Source organism: Chlorocebus sabaeus, chromosome 1 (genome assembly GCF_047675955.1).
Source record: "Chlorocebus sabaeus isolate Y175 chromosome 1, mChlSab1.0.hap1, whole genome shotgun sequence".
Classification (NCBI taxonomy): Eukaryota; Metazoa; Chordata; class Mammalia; order Primates; family Cercopithecidae; genus Chlorocebus; species Chlorocebus sabaeus.
In genome coordinates this window covers 67,932,322-67,956,676 of record NC_132904.1, presented here as the reverse complement: position 1 = coordinate 67,956,676, position 24,355 = coordinate 67,932,322, and the positions used below count along the sequence as shown (strand labels likewise).

Sequence of the window (24,355 nt, the reverse complement as noted above, 5' to 3'; positions counted from 1 at the left end):
ATGGGGAGAGCATGGAAACTTCACACAGACAGTAGCCCCAGCTGGGAATTGATTTATTTTTTTCATCAACGTTATAAAGAAATGACTTGAAATAAATGGTATTATTTGAGGAGCTGCTGTATATATTTATTCTTTGATATGGACAATTGATTTTTTCCTTAGGTTTAAGTAAAAGGTTAATAAAAACATCTTCATAAAAAGTTGCATTTTAATATTAATTTGTGGCCGGGTGTGGTGGCTCATGCCTGTAATCCCAGCACTTTGGGAGGCCGAGGCAGGCAGATCACTTGAGATCAGGAGTTCGAGACCTGCCTGGCCAACATGGTGAAACTCTGCCTCCACTAAAAACACAAAAATTAGCATGATGGTGGGTGCCTGTAATCCCAGCTACTCAGGAGGCTGAGGCAGAAGAATTGCTTGAACCCGGGGGTCAGAGGTTACAGTGAGCTGAGATCATGCCACTGTACTCCAGCTCAGGTGGACAGAGTGAGACTCCATCTCAAAATAATAATAATAATAAATAAAATTAATTTGTAATGAACAATCTTCATAAAAATAGTGTGCTTGCTATGCAAATGCAACCTCATGACAAGTCCCTTAGCTATCACTCTCCTTTTCCAATTAAATTGTTAGTCCTTAAGCCACTCCTGTATAAAATTCTAAAGTCATTGGAGCTTACTGTGGTTAGATATTTTTATTTTTTATTTTTTTGAGACAGGGTCTTGCCCTATTTCCCAGGCTGGAGGGTAGTGGTACGATCATGGCTCACTGCAGCCTTAACCTCTTGGGTTCAAGTAATCCTCCCACCTCAGCCTCCCAAGTAGTTGGGACCACAAGCGCACATCACCACATGTGGCTAATTTTAAATTTTTTTGTAGAGATGGGGTTTCACTATGTTGCCCAGACTAGTCTTGAACTCCTGGGCTCAAGCAATTTTCTCCCACCTCGGCCTCCCAAAGTGCTAGGATTTAAGGCATGAGCCATGGAGCCCAACCTCTTTTGATTTGTTTGAAAGATAGCCTGAGAAGGTGGACTTTTAATGAAATTTTCTGATTTATTTTTTTTTTTTTTGAGACAGAGTCTGGCCTTGTCATCCAGGCTGGAGTGCAATGGCATGATCTTGCCTCACTGCAACCTCCGCCTTCCAGGTTTAAGCAATTGTCCTGCCTCAGCCTCCCAAGTAGCTGGGATTGCAGGCATGCGCCACCCTGCCCAGCTAATTTTTGTATTTTTAGTGGAGACAGGGTTTCACCATGTTGACCTGGCTGGTCTCAAACTCCTGACCTCAGGTGATCCACCTGCCTCAGCCTCCCAATGTGCTGGGATTACAGGCATGAGCCACTGTGCCTGGCCAAAATTTTCTGATTTTTAAATTTAGGTTCAGCTGGTTAAAATGCTGTTTAAAGTGCAGGCCAGTAAAAGACACATGCAAAGGCAATTTATGACTTCTGTAAACATGTCTCATTTAATCCTTACTATACCTGAATGAGGGGCATTATTAACCCTAATTTTGAGAGGAAAATAGGCTCAGAAAGGCAAAGTAGCTTGCCCAAAAGTCACACAGCAAGTAAGTAGCCAGTTTCTATGGGTTCTGCCTTTCTTTCTTTTTTTTTAAACAATTATTATTATATACTTGAAGTTCTAGGGTACATGTGCACAATGTGCAGGTTTGTTACATAGGTATACATGTGCCATGTTGGTTTACTGCACCCATCAACTTGTCATTTACATTAGGTATTTCTTCTAATGCTATCCCTCCCCCAGCCCCCTACCCTCCAGCAGGCCCCGGTGTATGATGCTCTCCTCCCTGTGTCCATATATTCTCATTGTTCAACTCCCACTTATAAGTGAGAACATGTGGTGTTTGGTTTTCTGTCCTTGCGATATTTTGCTGAGAATGATGGTTTCCAACTTCATCCAAGTCCCTGCAAAGGATATGAACTCATCCTTTTTTATGGCTGCATAGTATTCCATGGTGTATACGTGCCACATTTTCTTTATCCAGTCTATCATTGATGGACATTTGGGTTGGTTCCAAGTCTTTGCTATTGTGAATAGTGCCACAATAAACATATGTGTGCATGTGTCTATAGTAGCATGATTTATAATCCTTTGGGTATATACCCAGTAATGGGATTGCTGGGTCAAGTGGTATTTCTAGTTCTAGATCCGTGAGGAATTGCCACACTGTCTTCCACAATGGTTGAACTAATTTACACTCCCACCAACAGTGTAAAAGCGTTCCTATTTCTCCACATCCTGTCCAGCGTCTGTTGTTTCCTGACTTTTTAATGATTGCCATTCTAACTGGCGTGAGATGGTATCTCATTGTGGTTTTGATTTGCATTTCTCTGATGGCGAGTGATGATGAGCATTTTTTTTATGTGTCTGTTGGCTGCATAAATGTCTTCTTTTGAGAAGTGTCTGTTCATATCCTTTGCCTACTTTTTGATGGGTTGTTTTTTTCTTGTAAATTTGTTTAAGTTCTTTGTAGATTCTGAATATTAGCCCTTTGTCAGATGGATAGATTGCAAAAATTTTCTCCCATTCTATAGGTTGCCTGTTCATTCTGCTGATAGTCTCTTTTGCTGTGCAGAAGCTCTTTAGTTTAATTAGATCCCATTTGTCTATTTTGGCTTTCGTTGCCATTGCTTTTAGTGCGTAAGTCATGAAGTCTTTGCCCATGCCTATGTCCTGAATGGTTTGCCTAGGTTTTCTTCTAGGGTTTTTATGGTTTTAGGTCTGACACTTAAGTCTTTAATCCATCTTCAGTTAATTTTTCTATAAGGAGTAAGGAAGGGATCCAGTTTCAGCTTTCTACATATGGCTAGCCAGTTTTCCCAGCTCCATTTATTAAATAGGGAATCCCTTCTCCATTGCTTGTTTTTGTCAGATTTGTCAAAGATTAGATGGTTGTAGACGTGTGATGTTATTTCTGTGGCCTCTGTTCTGTACCATTGGTCTATATCTCTGTTTTGGTACCAGTACCATGCTGTTTTGGTTACTGTAGCCTTGTAGTATAGTTTGAAGTCAGATAGTGTGATGCCTCCAGCTTTGTTCTTTTGGCTTAGGATTGTCTTGGCTATGTTGGCTCTTTTTTAGTTCCATATGAACTTTAAAGTAGTTTTTTTCCAATTCTGTGAAGAAAGTCAGTGGTAGTTTGATGGGGATAGCATTGAATCTATAAATTACCTTGGGCAGTGTGGCCATTTTCATGATATTGATTCTTCCTATCCATAAGCATGGAATGTTCTTCTCTTTGTTTGTGTTCTCTTTTATTTCATTAAGCAGTGATTTGTAGTTCTCCTTGAAGACGTCCTTCACATCCCTTGTAAGTTGGATTCCTAGGTATTTTATTCTTTTTGTAGTAATTGTGAATGAGAGTTCACTCATGATTGGCTCTCTGTCTGTTCTTGGTGTATAGGAATGCTTGTGATTTTTGCACATTGATTGTGTACCCTGAGACTTTGCTGAAGTTGCTTATCAGTTTAAGGAGATTTTGGGCTGAGACGTTGGAGTTTTCTAAATATACAGTCATGTCATCTGCAAACAGAGACAATTTGACTTCCTCTTTTCCTAGTTGAATACCCTTTATTTCTTTCTTTTGCCTGATTGCCCTGTCCAGAACTTCCAATACTATGTTGAATAGAAGTGGTGAGAGAGGGCATCCTTGTCTTGTGCTGATTTTCAAAGGGAATGCTTCCAGTTTTTGCCCATTCAGTATGATATTGGCTGTGGGTTTGTCATAAATAGCTCTTACTATTTTGAGATATGTTCCATTGATACCTAGTTTATTGAGAGTTTTTAGCACGAAAGGCTATTGAATTTTGTCAAAGGCCTTTTCTGCATCTACTGAGATAATCGTGTGACTTTTGTCGTTGGTTCTGTTTATGTGATGGATTACGTTTATTGATCTGTGTATGTTGAACCAGCCTTGCATCCCAGGGATGAAGCCAGCTTGATTGTGGTGGGTAAGCTTTTTGATACGCGACTGGATTTGGTTTGCCAGTATTTCATTGAGGATTTTCACATTGACGTTCATCAGGGATACTGGCCTAAAATTCTCTTTTCTTGTTGTGCCTCTGCCAGGCTTTGGTATCAGGATGATGATGCTGGCCTCATAAAATGAGATAGGGAGGATTCCCTCTTTTTCTATTGTTTGGAATAGTTTCAGAAGGAATGGTACCAGCTTCTCTTTGTACCTCTGGTATAATTCGGCTGTGAATCCATCTGGTCCTGGACTTTTCTTCGTTGGTAGGCTATTAATTATTGCCTCAATTTCAGAACCTGTTATTGATCTTTTCAAAGATACAACTTCTTCCTGGTTTAGTCTTGGGAGGGTATATGTGTCCAGGAATGTATCTGTTTCTTCTAGATTTTCTAGTTTATTTATTTTATATTTTACATTATTTTATTCTCTTTGTGTAGAGGTGTCTATAGTATTCTCTGATGGTAGTTTGTATTTCTGTGGGATCGGTGGTGATATTCCCTTTATCATTTTTTATTGCATCTGTTTGATTCTTCTCTCTTTTCTTCTTTATTAGTCTTGCTAGCGGTCTATCTATTTTGTTGATGTTTTCAAAAACCAGCCCCTGGATTCATTGATTTTTTTTGTTTTTTTTTTGAGACGGAGTCTCTCTCCATTGCCCAGGCTGGAGTCAGTGGCACGATCTTGGCTTACTGCAAGCTCCGCCTCCCGGGTTCACGCCATTTTCCTACCTCTGCCTCCCAAGTAGCTGGGACTACAGGTGCCCACCACCATGCCCAGCTAATTTTTTGTATTTTTTTTAGTAGAGATGGGGTTTCATTATGTTAGCCAGGATGGTCTCGATCTCCTGACCTCGTGATCCACCCGCCTTGGCCTCCCAAAGTGCTGAATTACAGGCGTGAGCCACCGCGCCTGGCGGATTCATTGATTTTTTTTGAAGGGTTTTTTGTGTCTCTGTCTGCTTCAGTTCTGCTCTGATCTTAGTTATTTGTTGTCTTCTGCTAGCTTTTTGATTTGTTTGCTCCTGCTTCTCTAGTTCTTTTAATTGTGATGTTAGGGTGTTGATTTTAGATCTTTCCTGCTTTCTCTTGTGGGCATTTAGTACTGTAAATTTCCCTCTACACACTGCTTTAAATGTGTCCCAGAGATTCTGGTATTTTGTGTCTTTGTTCTCATTGGTTTCAAAGAACATCTTTATTTCTGCCTTAATTTCGTTATTTACCCAGTAGTCATTCAGGAGCAGGTTGTTCAGTTTCCACATAGTTGTGTGGTTTTGAGTGAACCTCTTAATCCTGAGTTCTAATTTGATTGCACTGTGGTCTGAGAGATAGTTTGTTGTGATTTCTGTTCTTTTACATTTGCTGACGAGTGTTTTACTTCCACCTATGTGGTCAATTTTAGAATAAATGTGATGTGATGCTGAGAAGAATGTATATTCTGTTGATTTGGGGTGGAGAGTTCTGTAGATGTCTATTAGGTCTGCTTGGTCCAGAGCAGAGTTCATGTCCTGGATGTCCTTGTTAATTTTCTGTCTTGTTTATCTGTCTGATATTGACAGTGGGGTGTTAAAGTCTCCTATTATTATTGTGTAGGAGTCTAAGTCTCTTTGTAGGTCTCTAAGAACTTGCTTTATGAGTCTGGGTGCTCTTGTATTGGGTACATATATATTTAGGATAGTTAGCTCTTCTTGTTGAATTGATCTCTTTACCATTATGTAATGGCCTTCTTTGTCTCTTTTGATCTTTGTTGGTTTAAAGTCTGTTTTATCAGAGACCAGGATTGCAACCCCTGCTTTTTATTGCTTTCCAGTTTTCTTCCCTTGCTGGCAAGAAGTTGTGTTCCTTTGGAGGAGAAGAGGCATTCCGGTTTTTGGAATTATCAGCCTTTCTGCTCTGGTTTCTCCCCATCTTTGTGGTTTTTATCTACCTTTGGTCTTTGATGTTGGTGACCTACAATGGGGTTTTGGTGTGGATGTCCTTTTTGTTGATGTTGATGCTATTCCTTTCTGTTTGTTAGTTTTCCTTCTAACAGGCCCCTCAGCTGCACATCTGTTGGAGTTGCTGGAGGTCCACTCCAGACCCTGTTTGCCTGGGTATCACCAATGGAGGCTGCAGAACAGCAAATATTGCTGCCTGATCCTTCCTCTGGAATCTTTGTCCCAGAGAGGCACCCGCCTGTATGAAGTATCTGTTGGTCCCTACTGGGAGGTGTCTTCCAATCAGGCTACACAGGGGTCAGGGACCTACTTGAGGAGGCAGTCTGTCCATTATCGGAGCTCAAACTCTGTGCTGTAGAACCACTGCTCTCTTCAGAGCTGTCAGGCAGGGATGTTTTAGTCTGTAGAAGCTGTCTGCTGCCTTTTGTTCAGATATGCCCTGCCCCCAGAGGTGGAATCTAGAGAGGCAGTAGGCCTTGCTGAGCTGTGGTGGGCTCCACCCAGTTTGAGCTCCTTGCCACTTTATTTACACTGTAGGCATAGAACTGCCTACTCAAGCCTCAGCAATGGCGGATGCCCCTCCCCCCACCAAGCTGCAGCATCCCAGGTCAATCTCAGACTGTTGCGCTAGCAGCAAGCAAGGCTCTGTGTGCATGGGACCCGCCGAGCCAGGCACGGGAGGGAATCTCCTGGGTCTGCCGGTTGCGAAGACTAAGGGAAAAGTGCAGTATTTGGGCAGGAGTGTACCGTTCCACCAGGTACAGTCACTCACAGCTTCCCTTGGCTAGGAAAGGGAAATCCCCTGACCCCTTGCACTTCCCAGGTGAGGCGAGGCCCCGCCCTGCTTTGGCTCACCCTCCATGGGCTGCACCCACTGTCCAACCAGTCCCAATGAGATGAACCAGGTACCTCAGTTGGAAATGCAGAAATCACCTGACTTCTGTGTTGATCTCACTGGGAGCTGTAGACCGGAGCTGTTCCTATTTGGCCATCTTGAAAGTGCACCAGGTTCTGCCTTTCTGACTCTTTAAGGCCTGATTGTTGCAGCTTCATTTCTTTATTTTCTGAAGAGGTCCCATTCAGCATAAGTACCTTCCTTCAGGTAGAGCTTCTATTTGCTAGTTCCTCTTTTGGCATCATCTTCTCTCTGACCTTGTTTTCTGACCCTACTTGTTTTTTGTGTGCTTTGTGGCACCAGTAGGGTCTGTATGTGAGTCCCTGTGCAGATCTTCCTTGTACTTTTTTTCTGAGTTTCTCTGCTCTCCACATACCTCGGTGATCAGACTTGACTATAAAAATGAGTCTATTTCTTGTTGGTTTCCTATAAGCAGCTGGTATCTCATGTCAGATGTTTCCTTGAGTTATCTGATAATGGCAAAAAATCCCCTTCCTTGGAGATTTTGGCATTTCTGCTCCCAAGGCCTGCTTGTGATAACTGTCTCTCTAGTCTTAGATTAAGAGGTTCTAGGTTGGAGCCTATGAGGACCAAAGAAGGGTGTATCTTGAAGAACTTGATTAATCAAAACTAAAAAATCATGAGAACAGCAGATTTGATCTGTAAAATATATCCCAGTTCTGACAAATTCTCATCACTTCCACAGCTACCACCTTGTTTCAAGCCACCATTGGCTCTCATTATTGCAACAGCCACCTGAGTGATTTCTCTGTATCTGCCCTTTCCCTTTTATAGTCTACTTTTTAACACAGTTTCCAGAGAAATTTTTTTAAAAATATAAATGTGTTCATGTTATACCTCTGTTCAAATCCCTGTAACAGCTCCCATCTCAGAGTGAAATATCAAAGTCTTGATAATAGCCTAAAAAGGCAGCTGGGTGCAGTGGCTCACGCCTGTAATCCCAGTGCTTTGGGAGGCCGAGGCAGGTGGATTACCTGAGGTCTGGAGTTCAAGACCAGCCTGATCAACATGGAGAAACCCCATCCCTATTAAAAAATACAAAATTAGCCAGGCGTGGTAGTGCATGCCTGTAATCCCAGCTACTCAGGAGGCTGAGGCAGGAGAATTGCTTGAATCTGGGAGGTGGAGGTTGCAGTAAGCCAAGATTGCACCCCTGCAGTCCAGCCTGGGCAATAAGAACGAAACTCCGTCTTAAAAAAAAAAAAAAAAAAAAAAAAAGCCTAAAAAGGGGACTCTGTGTATTCTGGAACCCTGTGGCTTCTTTGAGTTCATCTCCTGCTAGTCACCACCTTACTCATTTCTCTCCAGCCATACTGGCCTTCTTGTTATTCCTTAAACATACTAAGTATGTTCTGTCACCTCAGGGACTTTGCACCTGCCCTTCTCCATTCTTGGGATACTCTTCTCCCAGTTATTCTGCATGCCTTTCTCCCACATCTCCTTTAAATATTTGCTTTAAAGTAACCTTCTTATCTTTTGCCTTGTTGTACTCCTTGGTGATATTGAGCATATATTTCACATATCTTTTGGCCTTTGTTTTTATTTTCTCTGAGACAAAGTCTCACTCTGTCACCCAGGCTGCAGTACAGTGGCATGATCACAACTCACTACAACCTTGATCTCCAAGGCTCAAGGGATCCTCTGACCTCAGATTCCAGCTTCAGCCTATAACTGGAACCACAGGCATAAACCACCGCACCTGGCTAATTTTTTTTTTTTTTGTACAGATGGAGTCTCCTATGCTGCCCAGGCTGGTCTCAAAATCCTGAGCTCAAGTGATCCTCCCACTTTGGCTTCCCAAAGTGCCGTGATTACAGGCATGAACCACTGTGCTCAGTCTTGTTTGTCTTCTTTTGAGAAATGTCTAGTTAGATCTTTCACCCATTTTTTAATCTGATTTTTTTTTCTATTGAGTTGTTCAAGTACCTTATATATTCTAGATGTTAACTTGTCAGATGTATAATTTGCAGATGTTTTCTCCCATTCTGTAGGTTGTCTGTTCACTTCATTGTTTCCATTTTATTTTGATTTAATCCCATTTATCTATTTTTATATTTTGTTGCCTGTGGGTTGTTGCTTTTTTTTTTTTTTTTTTTTTTTTTGGCAGTGTCTCTCTCTGTTGCCTAGGCTGGAGTGCAGTGGCATGATATTAGCTCACTGCAGCCTCTGCTTCCTGGGTTCAAGTGATTCTCCTGCTTCAGCCTCCCAAGTAACTGGGATTACAGGCATGCGCCACCACACCTGGCTAATTTTTATATTTTTAGTAGAGATGGGGTTTTGCCATGTTGGCCAGGCCGGTCTCGAACTCCTGACTTCGGGTGATCCTCCCACCTTGGCCTCTCAAAGTGTTGGGATTACAGGCATGAGCCACCGTGCCTGACCGTTGCCTGTGCTTTGGAGGTCTTAAAAATCCTTGCCCAGACCAATGCCATGAAGTATTTCCCCTATGTTTTCTTCTAGTAGTTTCATGGTTTCAGGTCTTACGTTTAAGTCATTTACATATATATGTGTGTGTGTGTGTGTGTATATATATATATATATATATATTTTTTTTTTTTTGTAGAGACAAGGTCTCACTATGTTGCCCAGGCTGGTCTGGAACTCCTGGGCTCAGGCAATCCACCTGCCTTGGACTCCCAAAGTGCTGGGATTACAGGCATGAGCCACCATGCCTGGCCCACATTTAAGTCTTTAATCCATTTTGAGTTGACTTTTGCAAGTAGTAAGAGATAGGGTCCAGTTTTATTCTTCTGCATGTAGATAGCCAGTTTTCCCAGTACTCTTTTTTTTTTTTTTTTTTTTTTGAGATGGAGTCTCGCTGTGTTGCCCAGGCTTGCATTCAATGGCATGATCTCGACTCACTGCAACCTTTGCCTCCTGGGTTCAAGTGATTCTCCTTCGTCAGCTTCCCGAGTAGCTGGAATTACAGGCACCTACCACCACGCCCGACTAATTTTTATATTTTTAGTAGAGACGGGGTTTCACTATGTTGGCCAGGCTGGTCTCCAACTCCCGACTTCAGGCGATCCATCTGCCTTGGCCTCCCAGAGTGCTGGGATTACAGGCGTAAGTCCGCGCCCGGCCCCCAGTACCATTTATTGAAGAGATTGTCCTTTCCTGAATGTTCGTTCATGCATTTGTCTAAAATCAATTGGCTATACATATGTGGATTTTATTCCTGTGTTCTGTATTCTTTTCCATTGGTCTATATGTCTGTTTTTATGCCAACATCATGCTGTTTCGGTTACTATTGTTTTGGAGAATATTTTAAAGTCAGATGGTGTGATTCCTCTAGCTTTATTCTTTTCGCTCAAGATGGCTTTGACTATTCAGGGTTCTTTATGGTTCCATATGAATTTTAGGATTTTTTTTTTTTCTATTTCTCTGAAGAATGTCATTGAAATTTAGATAGGGATTACATTGAATCTGTAGATTGCTTTGGGTAGTATGAATGTTTTAACAATATTAATTCTTCCAACCCATGTACATGGGATATCTTTTCATTTATTTGTGTCTTCTTCAATTTAGTTCATCAGTATTTTACAGTTTTCATTGTAGAGATCTTTTACTTCCTTGGTTAAATTTATTCTTGAAGGTATTTTATTATTTTTTGTAGCTATTGTAAATGGGATTGCTTTTTTGATTTCTTTTTCAGATTTGTTTACTAGTTCTAACAGTTTTTTGGTGGTGTCTGTAAGTTTTTCTAGATTTAATATCATGTTATTGGCTGGGCACAGTGGCTCACACCTGTAATTCCAGCACTTTGGGAAGCAGACGTGGGTGGATCCCTTGAGATCAGGAGTTTGAGACAAGCCTAGGTAACGTGGTAAAATCCCATCTCTACCAAAAATACAAAAAATTAGCCAAGTTGGGTGGCATGCACACCTGTAGTCCCAGCTACTTGAAAGGCAGAGATGGGAGGATCTCTTGAGGCCCAGGAGGCGGAGGTTGCAGTCAGCTGAGATTGTGCCACTGCGCTACAGCCTGGGTGACAGAATAAGAACCTGTCTAAAAAAAAAAAAAAAAAAAAGATAAGCTCATGTTGTCTGCTTGGAGGGGCTGTTTGACTTCCTCCTTTCCAATTTGGATGCCTTCCTTCTTTCCTTCCTTCCCTTCCTTCCTTTCCTTCCTTTCCTTCCTTTCCTTTCCTTTCTTTCTTTCCTCTTGCCTAATTGCTCTGGCTAGAACTTTCATTACTATGTTGAAAATAGTGGTGAATGAGAGCATCCTTGTCTTGTTCCAGATTTTAGAGGGAAAGCTTTCAACTTTTCCCTGTTCAATATATTAGATGTGGGTTTGTCATATATGGCCTTTATTTTGTTGAGGTATATTCCTTCTATATCCAATTTGATTGCAGAGCTGGGGACTGGAATCAACTAAGTCTCAGTCACTCACATACCTGACTCCTGAACTTGAAGACTCAAAACAGCTGGGGCTACTCACGCATGTGTATCTCCACATAGACTTCCACATGATGTCTCCAGCAGGGTGGCTTCAGGGTAGCCAGGTTTCTTACATGTTGGCTCAGGGTCCCTCAGGCATGTGTCCCAAAAGAGAGAGAGCCAGGTGAAATTTGTATTGCTTTTTCTAACCTAGACTTGGGTGTCATGCAACATCATTGCTGCTACATTCTATTTGTTAGAAGATGAGTCATGGCCGGGCGCGGTGGCTCAAGCCTGTAATCCCTGCACTTTGGGAGGCCGAGACGGGCGGATCACGAGGTCAGGAGATCGAGACCATCCTGGCTAACATGGTGAAACCCCGTCTCTACTAAAAAAAAAAAATACAAAAAACTAGCCGGGCGTGGTGGCGGGCGCCTGTAGTCCCAGCTACTCTGGAGGCTGAGGCAGGAGAATGGCGTGAACCCAGGAGGCGGAGCTTGCAGTGAGCTGAGATCCAGCCACTGCACTCCAGTCTGGGCCACAGAGCGAGACTCCATCTCAAAAAAAAAAAAAAAAAAAAAGAAGATGAGTCACTAATGTCAGCCTATATTAAAGGGGAGGGAAATCCACCTTTAATGGGAGGATTGTCAAACAATTTGTGGACATATTTTAAAACCATCACAGTTGGCCGGGCGCAGTGGCTCATGCCTGTAATCCTAGCACTTTGGGAGGCCGAGGCGGGTGGATTGCCTGAGCTCAGGAGTTTGAGACCAGCCTGGGCAATGGTGAAACCCCATCTTTACTAAAATACAAAAAGTTAGCTGGGTTGGGTGGCACATGCCTGTGATCCCAGCTACTCAGGAGGCTGAGACAAGAGAATCACTTGAACTTGGGAGGTGGAGGTTGCATTGAGCCGAAATCACGCCACTGCACTCCAGCCTGGGCGACGAGCGAGACTCTGTGTCAAGACAAACAAACAAACAAACAAACAACCATCACAGTAAATTAACCTGTCTAAACCTAATGTAATTTGGGGCAAATGGCATTATCTTCAAGAGTATTACTGTTCTCATTTATAAATTAAGAGTGATAATTCATTGGTTGTGAAGATTTGATGAAAAAATATTGTGGAGATTAAAATATTGCTTAATATATAAGCAAGTACTCAAACATTTTAAATTCTTCCTTCCTTTTTCTTTCCCCTTTTAGCTTATTGATTTTCAGTTAACTGTCATTTTTGTCTTTTCATAACTAAAAAATATGAGGAAGGAATTTCTAATTTATATATATTTTTCAAGTGAGACATGTAACAAAGAGGAAGTGATAGTTTAGTTGGCAACTAAGACATGTGCATAAGGAAGGATACATGAGTGATGTGATACACTTGTATGTTGGGTAGATGGAATGTGTTATGGCTAGCTAGAGGCAGGTGACCTGTATGGAGATCTTGACCGACTGACTCCTAGGTATCTCTTATGATTTGTGTATTTTTCCCTTGCAGTTCCTGAGGGAAGACCTCAATTACCATGACCCAACGGTGAAACACAGCACCTTCCATGGTGAGGATAAGCTCATCAGTGTGGAGGACCTGTGGAAGGCATGGAAGTCATCAGAAGGTAATAGGCAGCCTGGTCATCAATCCTAGTTGCGGGAAGGTTTAGAGAAGAGAGAAGCAGCAACTTGGCCTTAAAAGAACATGTATATAAAATGCTTAGTAAAGGGCAAATTATTGAAATGATTCTACATACAGTCACTAAATACGACTGAATATAGTCACTCTGCTGGGCATGGGGGAAGGTTCTCCAGAGTTGGAGTTTTTCTTCATTAGAATACTTTTTGAATTCTATCCTATTCCTACCCCTTTCCTCACCCACCTGACCCTGGCATAGGAATCTTCCAGGTTCCGCTGCTTCATCTCCAGAGATAGGGAGCTTGCTGGTCTCTTGAGGCAGCCCCTTTCTTCTCTAGCTTCCCACTTAGTCCCAGCTCTGCTGAGTCCTAGACAATTCAAAGATTGGGTGAGGGTACAGACAGACTCTCTCCTTTTGTATACTATCTTGATTGAAAGCTTTTCTATATCATTTTGGTTGAAAGCACTAGTGTGGAGTCTGTCTTTTTTTCCAGGTTAAGTAGCCCTACTTCTTGAAGAAAACATTTTCTCAGTCTCCTTCTCATCTTGATTTCCTGCCTATAAGCACTTTTGTTAATGTGTTTCTTAGATCCTATAGTTGGCTGCAGACCTCCAAGTGTGATTTTATCATCACAGAGTTGAGCAGGACTGTCACCTTCTTGTTTCTGAATCCTGTGCATCCGTTAATGCAGTCTGATTAGATACTGGTGCCTCACTAGTCATACCACTCTACTGACACATGTTGAGCTTAATGAAAACTTCAGATTTGTGTAAAACTGCTAAACCATGATTACCATTTTTTTTTCTGGAGCATTTCCTTCAGAGTTCTTAGTGAAAGAGCATGTCTAATTGTGCGAGACTTGACAGGGAGGGGGAAACCAGGGCTTTGGCTTCCTCTCCATTTATATTATGGCTAGGGCACAGATAACATTATAAGACTAGAAGCAATCTCTCTTCTCAGGATCTCTTAGGGCAGGTTCTGATGCTAACAGCGTTAAATGTAAGTAACTATCAGGATCCCTGGTTTTTATTTGAGGAACCTTAGGCCTATTTGTATAAAGTTACTTGTCATTATCATGCATTTAGTGGAGCCAGAACTTTGGCCTAGAACTTCAGCTCTGTAGCCGATGCTTTTCAATACCCTCTTGGTTGAAAGCATTAGTCTAGGGTAGAGAAGACTAGTTTTGGCAGGAGTGAGGCAGTTTCTATTTTTATTTACATTTTAATTTAGGCTTATAGAGTTTGAGATCTGAAAGGGGTAATCTATATTATAGATGGAGAGCATTAAATGTGAAGCAGGAAGACCTGGATTCTAATCCTGATTATGGGATGGACAGGCTGATACTTCCTGTTAACTCTATGTTTTATCAGTGTAGAAGAAAAATTAGGCAGCTGTGGGAGAGAGCTTCCTGGATATCTTTGGAAGCTGAGTTCCTTCTGGGGGCTTTTCTTTAATAGCTCTTGAGCAACTCAGGCTGTCTACTGATGAAGGTCAAGCAGTGGCATGAGCTTTAGAACTTCACCAGCAGTACCAGGAAAAAAATCTTCCATTAGCATCATTTAGTTTTGGATTTCTTATTTTTCTCTAATAACGTGAGGACAGGGTGGCTGGTTTTTAAGAGTGGGTTTCAAAAGTAGGAACTTAGAATTAAAGATGGCAGGGAGAGCATTCTGGCCTTCTCTGAAAGCTCACGTAGAAGTATCTAGGAAAGGAAAGTGAGAGGGCAGAAACAGAGGGACTAAATCATAATGCTAGAAAACAGCTCCAGGCAGTTTTCTCGTAAGGACTTTATTTTTGGACTTAGCAACTATTTGGAACACTTCCAGTGTATTCTAAATTACAGGAAAATGAAAGACAATGGAGTGAGGTTTTTTAGGGGAGAGTCCTCATTAACCACAAGTGGAGAAAAGCATTTCAGTGCACAGTGATGTAGTTCACAGCTAAGATGAGAAATGATATATATGTACCCTTTCAGAATTTGCTCAGTGTGACTGGGCGCTGTGGCTCACGCCTGTAATCCCAGCACTTTGGGAGGCCAAGGTGGGTGGACCACGAGGTCAGGAGATTGAGACCATCCTGGCTAACACGGTGAAACCCGGTCTCTACTGAAAAAATACAAAAAAAGCCGGGCGTGGTGGCATGCACCTGTAGTGCAAGCTACTCGGGAGGCTGAGGCAGGAGAATGGCGTAAACCCGGTAGGCGGAGCTTGCAGTGAGCCGAGATTGTGCCACTGCACTCCAGCCTGGGCGATAGAGTGAGACTCCGTCTTAAAAAAAAAAATAAATTAAAAAAATAAAGAATTTGCTCAGTGTGTGTTATACTTGGTGGTTTGATAGACTAAAAGTGAGAATTTTTATATGTCCTCTTCCTCCCATTAATTTGCTTCATTATTCAGAGAAAGGCCCCTAATCTCTCTGGAGTGATGATTTCCAGGGCTACAAAAAGCATGTAATATTCTGGCACTGGCTCAAACTAGCTGTTCCGAGTTTAGCTAGATGATGTAGATGTCAGCAGTGGTCATTTGTGTTCAGAACATTAGCTGGCTAGTGTCAGTACCATCTGTGTGATTAGCATTGTTAACATTTTTCTGACTAATGTTGGGAGCCAACCTTTTCTCTGTGTTATATAGATCTTAGCAGAAAAGTTTTCTAATCTCTATCTTAGCCAACTCTGGACTTTAGTAATAAAAACAGCAGCAGCAACAACAACAACTGAAAAACTACTTTAACATTTATATAGTGTTTAACATGTGCTAGGCACTGTTTCTAAATGTTTTACATATATTAAACTTATTTATTTCTCACAGAAACCATATGAAGTATAGATATTATGATTATATAGAGTTAGCACAGACTTCACAAGTTCACAGCCCCCAGTAAGATTACTCTCACTTCAGACATCAGCCATAATTTCAAGCTGTTCCCAGGTCACCTGCACTTCTGACCAGCTGGCTACAATTCATGTATTACCATGGCCTTCTCAGGTTTGATAATTAACTAGGACTACTCCGAGAATTCAGGAAAGCCCTATACGTATGATCACAATTTTATTATAAAAGTTACAAATCAGAACCAGCCAAAAGAAGAAATTTATAGGGCAAGATCTGGGAGAGGCCTGAATATGGCACTTTTGTGTCCTCTCCTTGTGGAATCAGGACACATCTCCTTTTCCAGCACATTGGAGTGTTTGCCAGCCAGGAAACTCAACTGAACTTTGGTGTTCAGTATTTTTCTTAGGGTTTCATTACATAGGCAAGTTTGATTAAATTATTAGGCACATGATTGAACTTAATTTCCAGCTTTTTCTCCATAAAGGTTGGATTGGGCCTGGCTCAGGGCCCCCAATGCTCTAGTCACGTGGTTGATTTTTCTAGTGACCAACCCCCATCCTGAGTCATCTTATTAGCCTGAACTCATGTGTAATCCAAGGGACCCAAATAAAGACATTCCTATCACTGGGAATATTCCAAAAGTTCATTGGATACCTCCTAGTAACACAGGACAAAGATCTGCCAAATTCTTTATTATACAACATTGAATAATTAAGTATGGAAGAACTGGTAAAGCAGGGTTGAAGAAGGACCAAGAATGAGGGCCACTCCAGGAAATCCGGCAGCAGAGACTAGGGGATTGGCCTTTTCTTTCTTTTCTTTTTTTTCATTTGACACCAAGTCTCACTCTGTCACTCGGGCTGGAGTGCAGTGGCGCAATCTCAGCTCACTGCAACCTCCGCCTCCCAGGTTCAAGAAATTCTCCTGCCTCAGCCTCCTGAGCAGCTGGGACTACAGGCGTGCGCCACTATGCCCAGCTAATTTTTGTATTTTTAGTAGAGACGGGGTGTCACCATGTTGGTTGGCCAGGATGGTCTCAATCTCTTGACCTTGTTATCCACCCACCTTGACCTCCCAAACTGCTGGGGTTACAGGCGTGAACCACCGTGCCTGGGGGATTGGCCTTTTCTAATTAGCTACTTGCATATGACTCAGCTTTATTCACTTTTTATTTCTAAGTGTCTTTGCTCAAGAGTCACATATGACAAGAGAAGAATCAGATTGGCATAGTGTGGATTACAGATTTAAATAGGGTGGTGATAGTGGGAGTGTGTGTGTAGGGTTTGGAGAGAGCTGCGATTTCCAGCCTCTGCAGGATCATATGAGGTTAGAGGAGTGGCAGTTCTTTAAAGGAAGGGTGGCTGGGTAGATTTTGTAGAATCCTTGAGAAATAGAATTACTGTTTGCATATTTGAGCCATTGGAAACAATAACAGTGTCATTTTTAGAGAGGAATGATGGGAGGCACTGACCTAAGGGAATTCTCCTCTAGAGCATGGCTTTCATTTTTTCTAACCAAAGTGCATCATTACTGCTTCTCTTTTCCTTTCCTGGACACTAGATTTTAAATGATGCTATCTGCCAAACAAAGTATATTTCTTTTTTTGAGACAGAGTCTCACTCTGTAGCCCAGGCTGGAGTGCAGTGTCATGATCTTGGCTCACTGCAGCCTCTGACTCCCGGGTTCAAGGATTCTTTTGCCTCAGCCTCCCGAGTAGCTGGGATTACAAGCGTGCACCATCACATCCAGCTAATTTTTGTATTTTTAATAGAGATGGGGTTTTGCCATGTTGGCTAGGCTGGTCTCAAACTCCTGATCTCAAGTGATCCACCTGCCTCAGCCTCCCAAAATGCTGGGATTACAAGCATAAGCCACTGTGCCTGGTGAAAATTTCTTTTTTGCTTTTTCTTTCTTTTTCTTTTGAGATGGAGTCTCACTCTGTTGCCGAGGTTGGAGTGCAGTGGAATGATCTCGGTTCACTGCAACCTCTGCCTCTCAAGTTCAAGAGATTCTCCTGCATCAGCCTCCAGAGTAGCTGGGATTACAGGTGTGAACCACCATGCCTGGCTAATTTTTGTATTTTTAGTGGAGACGGGGTTTCACCATGTTGGACCAGGCTGGTCTCAAACTCCTGACCTCAGGTGATCCTCCCGTCTCAGTCTCCCAAAGTTCTGGGGTTACAGGCGGGAGCCACCACACCTGACCAATACTTCTTAAGTAATAATTTATTTCCTCATTCTTATGAATCAAGAGTTCCTAACTATCAATCTTTGATTCTATGAAATATGATTGCAGCTAAAAGCAAAAGAACCTGGTAGTCTAGTGTGCCTGTGGACTTTGCCACAGTAGTTGTTTACAAGTTTTTGTTTCCAAAAGCCTGGTAGAAAATAAACATTGCAGGCCAGGCACGGTGGCTCATGCCTGTAATCCCAGCTGAGGGATTTTGGGAGGCTGAGGTGGGCAGATCATGAGGTCAGGAGTTCAAGATCAGCCTGGCCAACATGGTGAAACCCCATCTCTACTAAAAATACAAAAAAATTAGCTGGGCATGGTGGTGGGCACCTGTAATCCCAGCTACTCGGGAGGCTGAGGCAGGAGAATCGCTTGAAACTGGAAAGCGGGGGTTGCAGTGAGCTGAGATCATGCCACGGCACCCCAGCCTGGGCAAGAAGAATGAAACTCCGTCTCAAAAAAGAAAGAAAGAAAGAAAGAAAATAAACATTACAGTAAATAAGTTCACAGATCTCCTTTTTTGTCTGTGCTATTCTTTGGATGACAGAATTTCTCTGCAGGAAGCAGTGGAGTAGTACAGCAGGTTCCTGAATAATGTCACTTCATTCAACCTTGTTTGATTATAATGCTGATGAAAATAAAAAATTGCTTCCTGACTGGGGCCACTGTCTCTGTGTGGAGTTTGCACATTCTCTCCATGTCTGCATGGGCTTTCTGCAGGTACATCAGTTTCCTCCCACATCCCGAAGATATGCACTTTAGGTGAATTGGCATGTATAAATGGTCCCAGTCTGAGTGAGGGAGAGGGAGAGAGAGGAGAGAGAGAGAGAGAGAGAAAGAGAGAGAGAGAGAGAGTGTGAGTGTATGTGTGTGTGTATGTGGTGTGTGTGTGTGTGTGTGCCCTGCAATGGAATGGCATCTGATTCAGGGTTGGTTCCCATCTGGCACCCTGAGCTGCCCAGGATAGGCTCCAGCCACTCTCAACCTTGAACTGAAATAAGCAGGTAAATAATTATCTTACTTGTTTGAATCTTCCTTAAATGTATATACAGGTCACATTTATTTCATTGTGTAATATTAGAAATGTTTTGGTCTTTATTTGTAAGTTTGGTGATGTTTTTGTGACCAGAAATATGCCATAGGAACTTCACCCTTGATTATGTCAGTTAGCCTCTGGTAAAAATTGGTTTTGTTATACATGGTTTTGCTTAAAGTTGCAGTTTCCAACAACCCATTGATGACATTCATTGAGGACTTACTGTACTGGAGAGCTAGGAAGCCTTTAGAAAGAACATCCAGGCTGGGTGTGGTGGCTCACACCTGTAATCCTAGCACTTTGAGAGGCTGAGGCGGGTGGATCACTTGAGGTCAGGAGTTCAAGACTCACCTGGCCAACATGGTGAAACCCTGTCTCTACTAAAAATACAAAAATTAGCCAGGTGTGGTGGTGGGCATCTATAATCCCAGGTACTCGGGAGGCTGAGACAGGAGAATCGCTTGAACCCAGGGGACGGAGGTTGCAGTAAGCTGAGATCGCAACTTCACTCCAGCCTAGGTAAAAGAGCGAAACTCCATCTCAAAAAATAAAAAATAAAATAAAATAAAAAATAAAAAAAAACACCCAGCAGAGCTGCTGACCTCTCTGTTGACACAACACAGGGAGGTCAGGTGGCATCAGACTTCTGTCTAAACCATTTCAAAAGTTAGATCCGTATGAAAGAGTTGGCAGCCCGTTTTTGCTTTTACATAAACCCAATGAGAGATATGTTTATTATTTTCTTTTAGTCATTTAAAAATTATTTTTCTAAGTGAATCATCAAGTCATTTAGTCAAAAACCTAGGACATTAGTTGTTTGCTGCTGTATTTTTTGGAAGAATCATACAGTTGGCTTTTTCTTTCCCCTTACATTCTTTCAGATAATTTTTTTTTTCCTGATAATAAAAACAACTAGCATCCATGCAGTGGCATTTATCACAGTTGTTTTATATTTATTTTAAACAGACACTTGAGGATAAAAGGTTTTACTTGTATTCCCATTTAATAAATAACAAAACTGAGTATCTCTCACCTGAGGGTTCTACCTGTTTAATATATCTTATGTGCATCTCCTATGATACTGCCTTAGCTCAACTTCATTACCTTTTTAAAAAGATATTTATTGAGTTGCAACAGACATACAAAAAGGTATAAATCTCTAAAGTTTACTATTTTTAAGATTTTGATACATGTATACAATTGTGAAACCATCACTGCATTAAAGATAGTGAATATACTCATCACCCCTAAAAGTTTTCTCATAGCCCTTTGTAGTCTCTGCTCCCCCAGCAACCACTGATCTGCTTTCTGCCACAGATTGGTTTGCATTTACTACAGTTTTATGTAAATGGAATTATATAATATGTACTTTTAAAAAATAATCTGGCCACTTTCACTCAGTGTAACTATTTTGAGGTTCATTTATGTTTTGCATGTGTAAATAGTTAACTCCTTTTTATTGCTTAGTAGTAGTCCATTGTAGAGACATACCACAATTTATTTACCTATTTGCCTACTGGGAGACATTGAGCTGCTTTTAGTTTTTGGCTATTACAAATAAAGCTGCTATGAACATTCACATGCAAGTCTGTATGGACATATATTTTCTTTTCTCTTAGGTAAATATCTAGGAGTGGAATGACTAGATCATATGGTAGGTATATGTTTTTAAGAAACTGTCAAACTGTTTTCTAAAATAGTTGTATTTTTTTATATTCCCATCAGCAGTATATGACATTTTCAGTTCTTCCACATCTCTGCAAACACTTGGTATAGTCGGTCTACTTAATTTTAGCCATTTTGATAGTATAATGATCATGGTTTTATTTTGTATTTGCCTAATGACTAATAATGTTGAGCATCTTTTTATGTACATGTTTCCATTCATATCTCTTTTTGGTAGTGTATCTGTTAAATCTTTTGTCTGCTTTTTACTGTATTTTTTAAATCGAGTTTTGAGAATTCTTTATATATTCTCCGTTTAAGTCTTTTATCAAATATATACTTTGCTAAGATTTTCTCCAAATCTGTGGCTTTTTCTATCATTCTTTTAACAGTGTCTTTTGAAGAGCAGAAAGTTGTAATTTTGATGAAGTCCAGTTTATCAATTTGTTTTTTAATAGATCATGCTTTTGGTATTGTATCTAATAAATCTTTGCCTAACCCAGGATCACACAAAGATTCTTTCTGTTTCTTTCTAGAAGTTTTGTAGTTTTATGTTTTACATTTATGTCTATAATTCATTTTGTATTAATTTTTATATGTGGTGTGAGGTATGGAACTTAGTTCTTTATTGTGCTTACACATGGTCCCAATTGTTCTAGAACTGTTTGTTGAAATGCTATTCTTTTCTCCATTGCATTGCCTCACCTCTCATCTTTTGCCAAAAATCAGTTGTTTAAGCTGAGTGCAGTAGCACACACTGTAGTCCCAGCTATTCTGGTGGCTGAGGTTGGGGGTGGGTGAAAACTGCTTGAGCCCAGGAGTTAGAGTCCAGCCGGGGCAGCATAGCAAGAACCTGTTCTAAAAAACAAACAAACAAAAAACGCCTCAAGTTGTTTGTATAAGTGTGAGTTTACTTTTGGACTCTCTATTATGATACACTGATCTATTTGTCTTTATGCCAGTACCATGCTATTTTGATTACCATAAAATTATAATAATTATTTCAATCAGGTAGTGTTAGCCTTCCAACTTATTTCTTCTTTTTCAAGTTGTTTTGGCTGTTTCAGGTCCTTGAATAAACTTGTCAATTTCTACAAAAATGCCTGGTGAGACTTTGAATAGGATTGCATTGAATCTGTAGATGAGTTTGAGAGAGCTGACATCTTCAAAATACTGATGTTCTTTCAACCCATAAACAAAGTACATATCTCCATTTATTTAGGAGATACAGTTTCTCTGAGTATTATTTTTTAGTCTTCAGTGTATAGAACTTTCCCGTCTTTTGTCAGATTTATCACTAAGTAGTTCATAGTTTTTTATGCTGTTGTATATGGTATTTTTTTAAAATCATGGTAAAATACATATAACAAAATTTACTATGCAAATGGTATTTTAAAATAATTTCTGATTGTTGCTTACATACAGAAATGTAATTGATTTTTATATATTGATTTTATATTCTAAACTAAAAATCTATATTCTATGAAGTGCTAAACTCACTTAGTAGATTTCATCACTTTTCCATAGACAATAATGTTTGTCTGCCAATAAAGACAGTTTTATTTCTTTTCCAATCTGATGCTTTTTTTCCCCTTTTTCTTGCCTGATTGCCTTGGATAGTATTTCTAGTACAGTGTTGAAGAGAAATGAGGTGAGCAGCTATCCATGTTTCATTTCTAATCTTTTTTTTTTTTTTTTTTTTGATACGGAGTCTCGCCCTGTCACCCAGCTGGAGTGCAGTGGCACGATCTTGGCTCACTGCAAGCTCCGCCTCCTGGATTCATGCCATTCTCCTGCCTCAGCCTCCCAAGTAGCTGGGACTACAGGTGCCCACCACCACGCCTGGCTAATTTTTTTTTTGTATTTTTAATAGAGACGGGGTTTCACTGTGTTAGCCAGGATGGTCTCGATCTCCTGACCTCGTGATCCACCCACCTTGGCCTCCCAAAGTGCTAGGATTACAGGTGTGAGCCACCATGCCCGGCCATTTCTGATCTTAGAAAACATTCAGTCTTTCACCATTAAATATAATGGTGGGCCAGGTGTGGTGGCTCATGCCTGTAATCCCAGCACTTTGGGAGGCCAAGGCGGGTGGATCATGAGGTCAGGAGTTCGAGATCAGCCTGGCCAACGTTGTGAAACCCGATCTCTACTAAAAATACACAAATTAGCTGGGCGTGGTGGTGGGCGCCTGTAATCCCAGCTACTCAGGAGGCTGAGGCAGGAGAATTGCTTGAACCCGGGAGGTGGAGGTTGCAGTGAGCCAAGATTGTGCCATTGCACTCCAGTCTGGGCGACAGAGTGAGACACTGTCTCAGAAAAATAAATAAATAAATAAAATAAAAATAAATGTTAAAAATTATATATATATATAAATATATAAAATGTTGGCTGTGGGGTTTTTGTAGTGTCTCTCTACTCCTAGTTTGCCGAGAGTCTTTATCAGGCATAGATGCTTGTTTTTTTTCAAATGCGTTTTCTGTGTTTCTTGAGATGATTGCATGGTTTTTCTGTTTGTTTGTTAATTTGATAAATTACAGTGACTGAGTTTTGAGTGTAAAGCTAACCCTGCATTCTTGGGATAAGTCCCCTTGGTCATAATGTATTATTCTTTCACTATATTGTTGGATTAGATTTGCTAAAATTTTGTTTTAAATTTTTATGTCTTTGTTCATGAAAGATACTGGTTTGTAGTTTTCTTAAAATGTCTTTGTTTTTGATATGAGGATAATGTTTGTCTCATAGGATGAATTATGAAATATTCCTCTGAAGTTTTTTTGAAGAGTTCATGTAGAATTGGTATTATTTTTTCTTAAATATTTGATAGAATTCAGCAGTGAAGCTAACTGAGCTTAGAGTTTTCTTTGTGGGAAGGTTTTTAATTATAGTGTCAATTTCTTTAGTAGGTATAAGGCTGTTCAGGCTATCTATTTCTTGAGTGAGCTTGGGTACTTTGTGTCTTTCAAGAAATTTGTCTATTTCACCTGTGTTGTCAAATTTACTGGTATATGTCAATAAAATTCCCTTATTCTAATGTCTGTAAAATCCGTAATAATGTCTCATTACTGATCTTAATAATTTGTGTCTTCTTTTTTTTACTGATTAGTCATGTTAGATCTTTGTTAATTTTACAGAACCAGTGTTTGGTTTTATTGATTTTTCTCTGGTTTCTATTTCATTGATTTCCACTTTGATTTGATTATTTTCTTTCATCTGCTACTTTGGGTATAATTTGCTCTTTTATTTTTTAGTTTGGTAAGGTGAAAACTAAGGTCACCAATATGAGACCTTTCTTCTTTTCTAATACAGAATTTAGTGCTGTAATTCTCCCTTAACTACTGCTTTAGAGGCATTTCCCAAATTCTGGTGTATTGTGTTTTTTTTTTTCTCTCTTTTCCAACTGATTTATTAGTAGCACAGACAGAATAAAAATACCTAGAATGAAGACACAATTAATGGCAAATGTTCTATTACTTTTTTTCCTGATGCAATCTTCAATAACTTAGTATCCCTTAATAATATGTTCTAATTTGAGAGATTCTTTTTGCCCTGAAATGCATACCTTTAAAATCTGTTTTAGATCTTAGATCCATCCAGTATCGGTTTATCATTATATTGGATGAAATGTTGTGCTTCTATTTTCACTTAGCTCAGAATATTTTATATTTCCTTTTTGACATCTTTAGTTCCACAAGTTATTTAGAAGCAAGTTATTTAGTTTCCAAATATTTGGAGATT

At 40.5% G+C, this 24,355-nt stretch overlaps 1 protein-coding gene across 3 annotated transcripts in view; it reads left to right on the top strand.

The window, feature by feature from the left end:
- The window catches only part of STIM1 (stromal interaction molecule 1), a 214,824-nt gene that overhangs the window by 138,515 nt on the left and 51,954 nt on the right, over nucleotides 1–24,355 (top strand). For all 3 annotated transcript variants that reach the window (XM_008019954.3, XM_008019953.3, XM_008019955.3), the window contains exon 3: nucleotides 12,724–12,838. In XM_008019954.3, coding sequence (XP_008018145.1) covers nucleotides 12,724–12,838 — 115 coding nt within the window. The remainder of the gene's footprint in view (nucleotides 1–12,723; nucleotides 12,839–24,355) is intronic.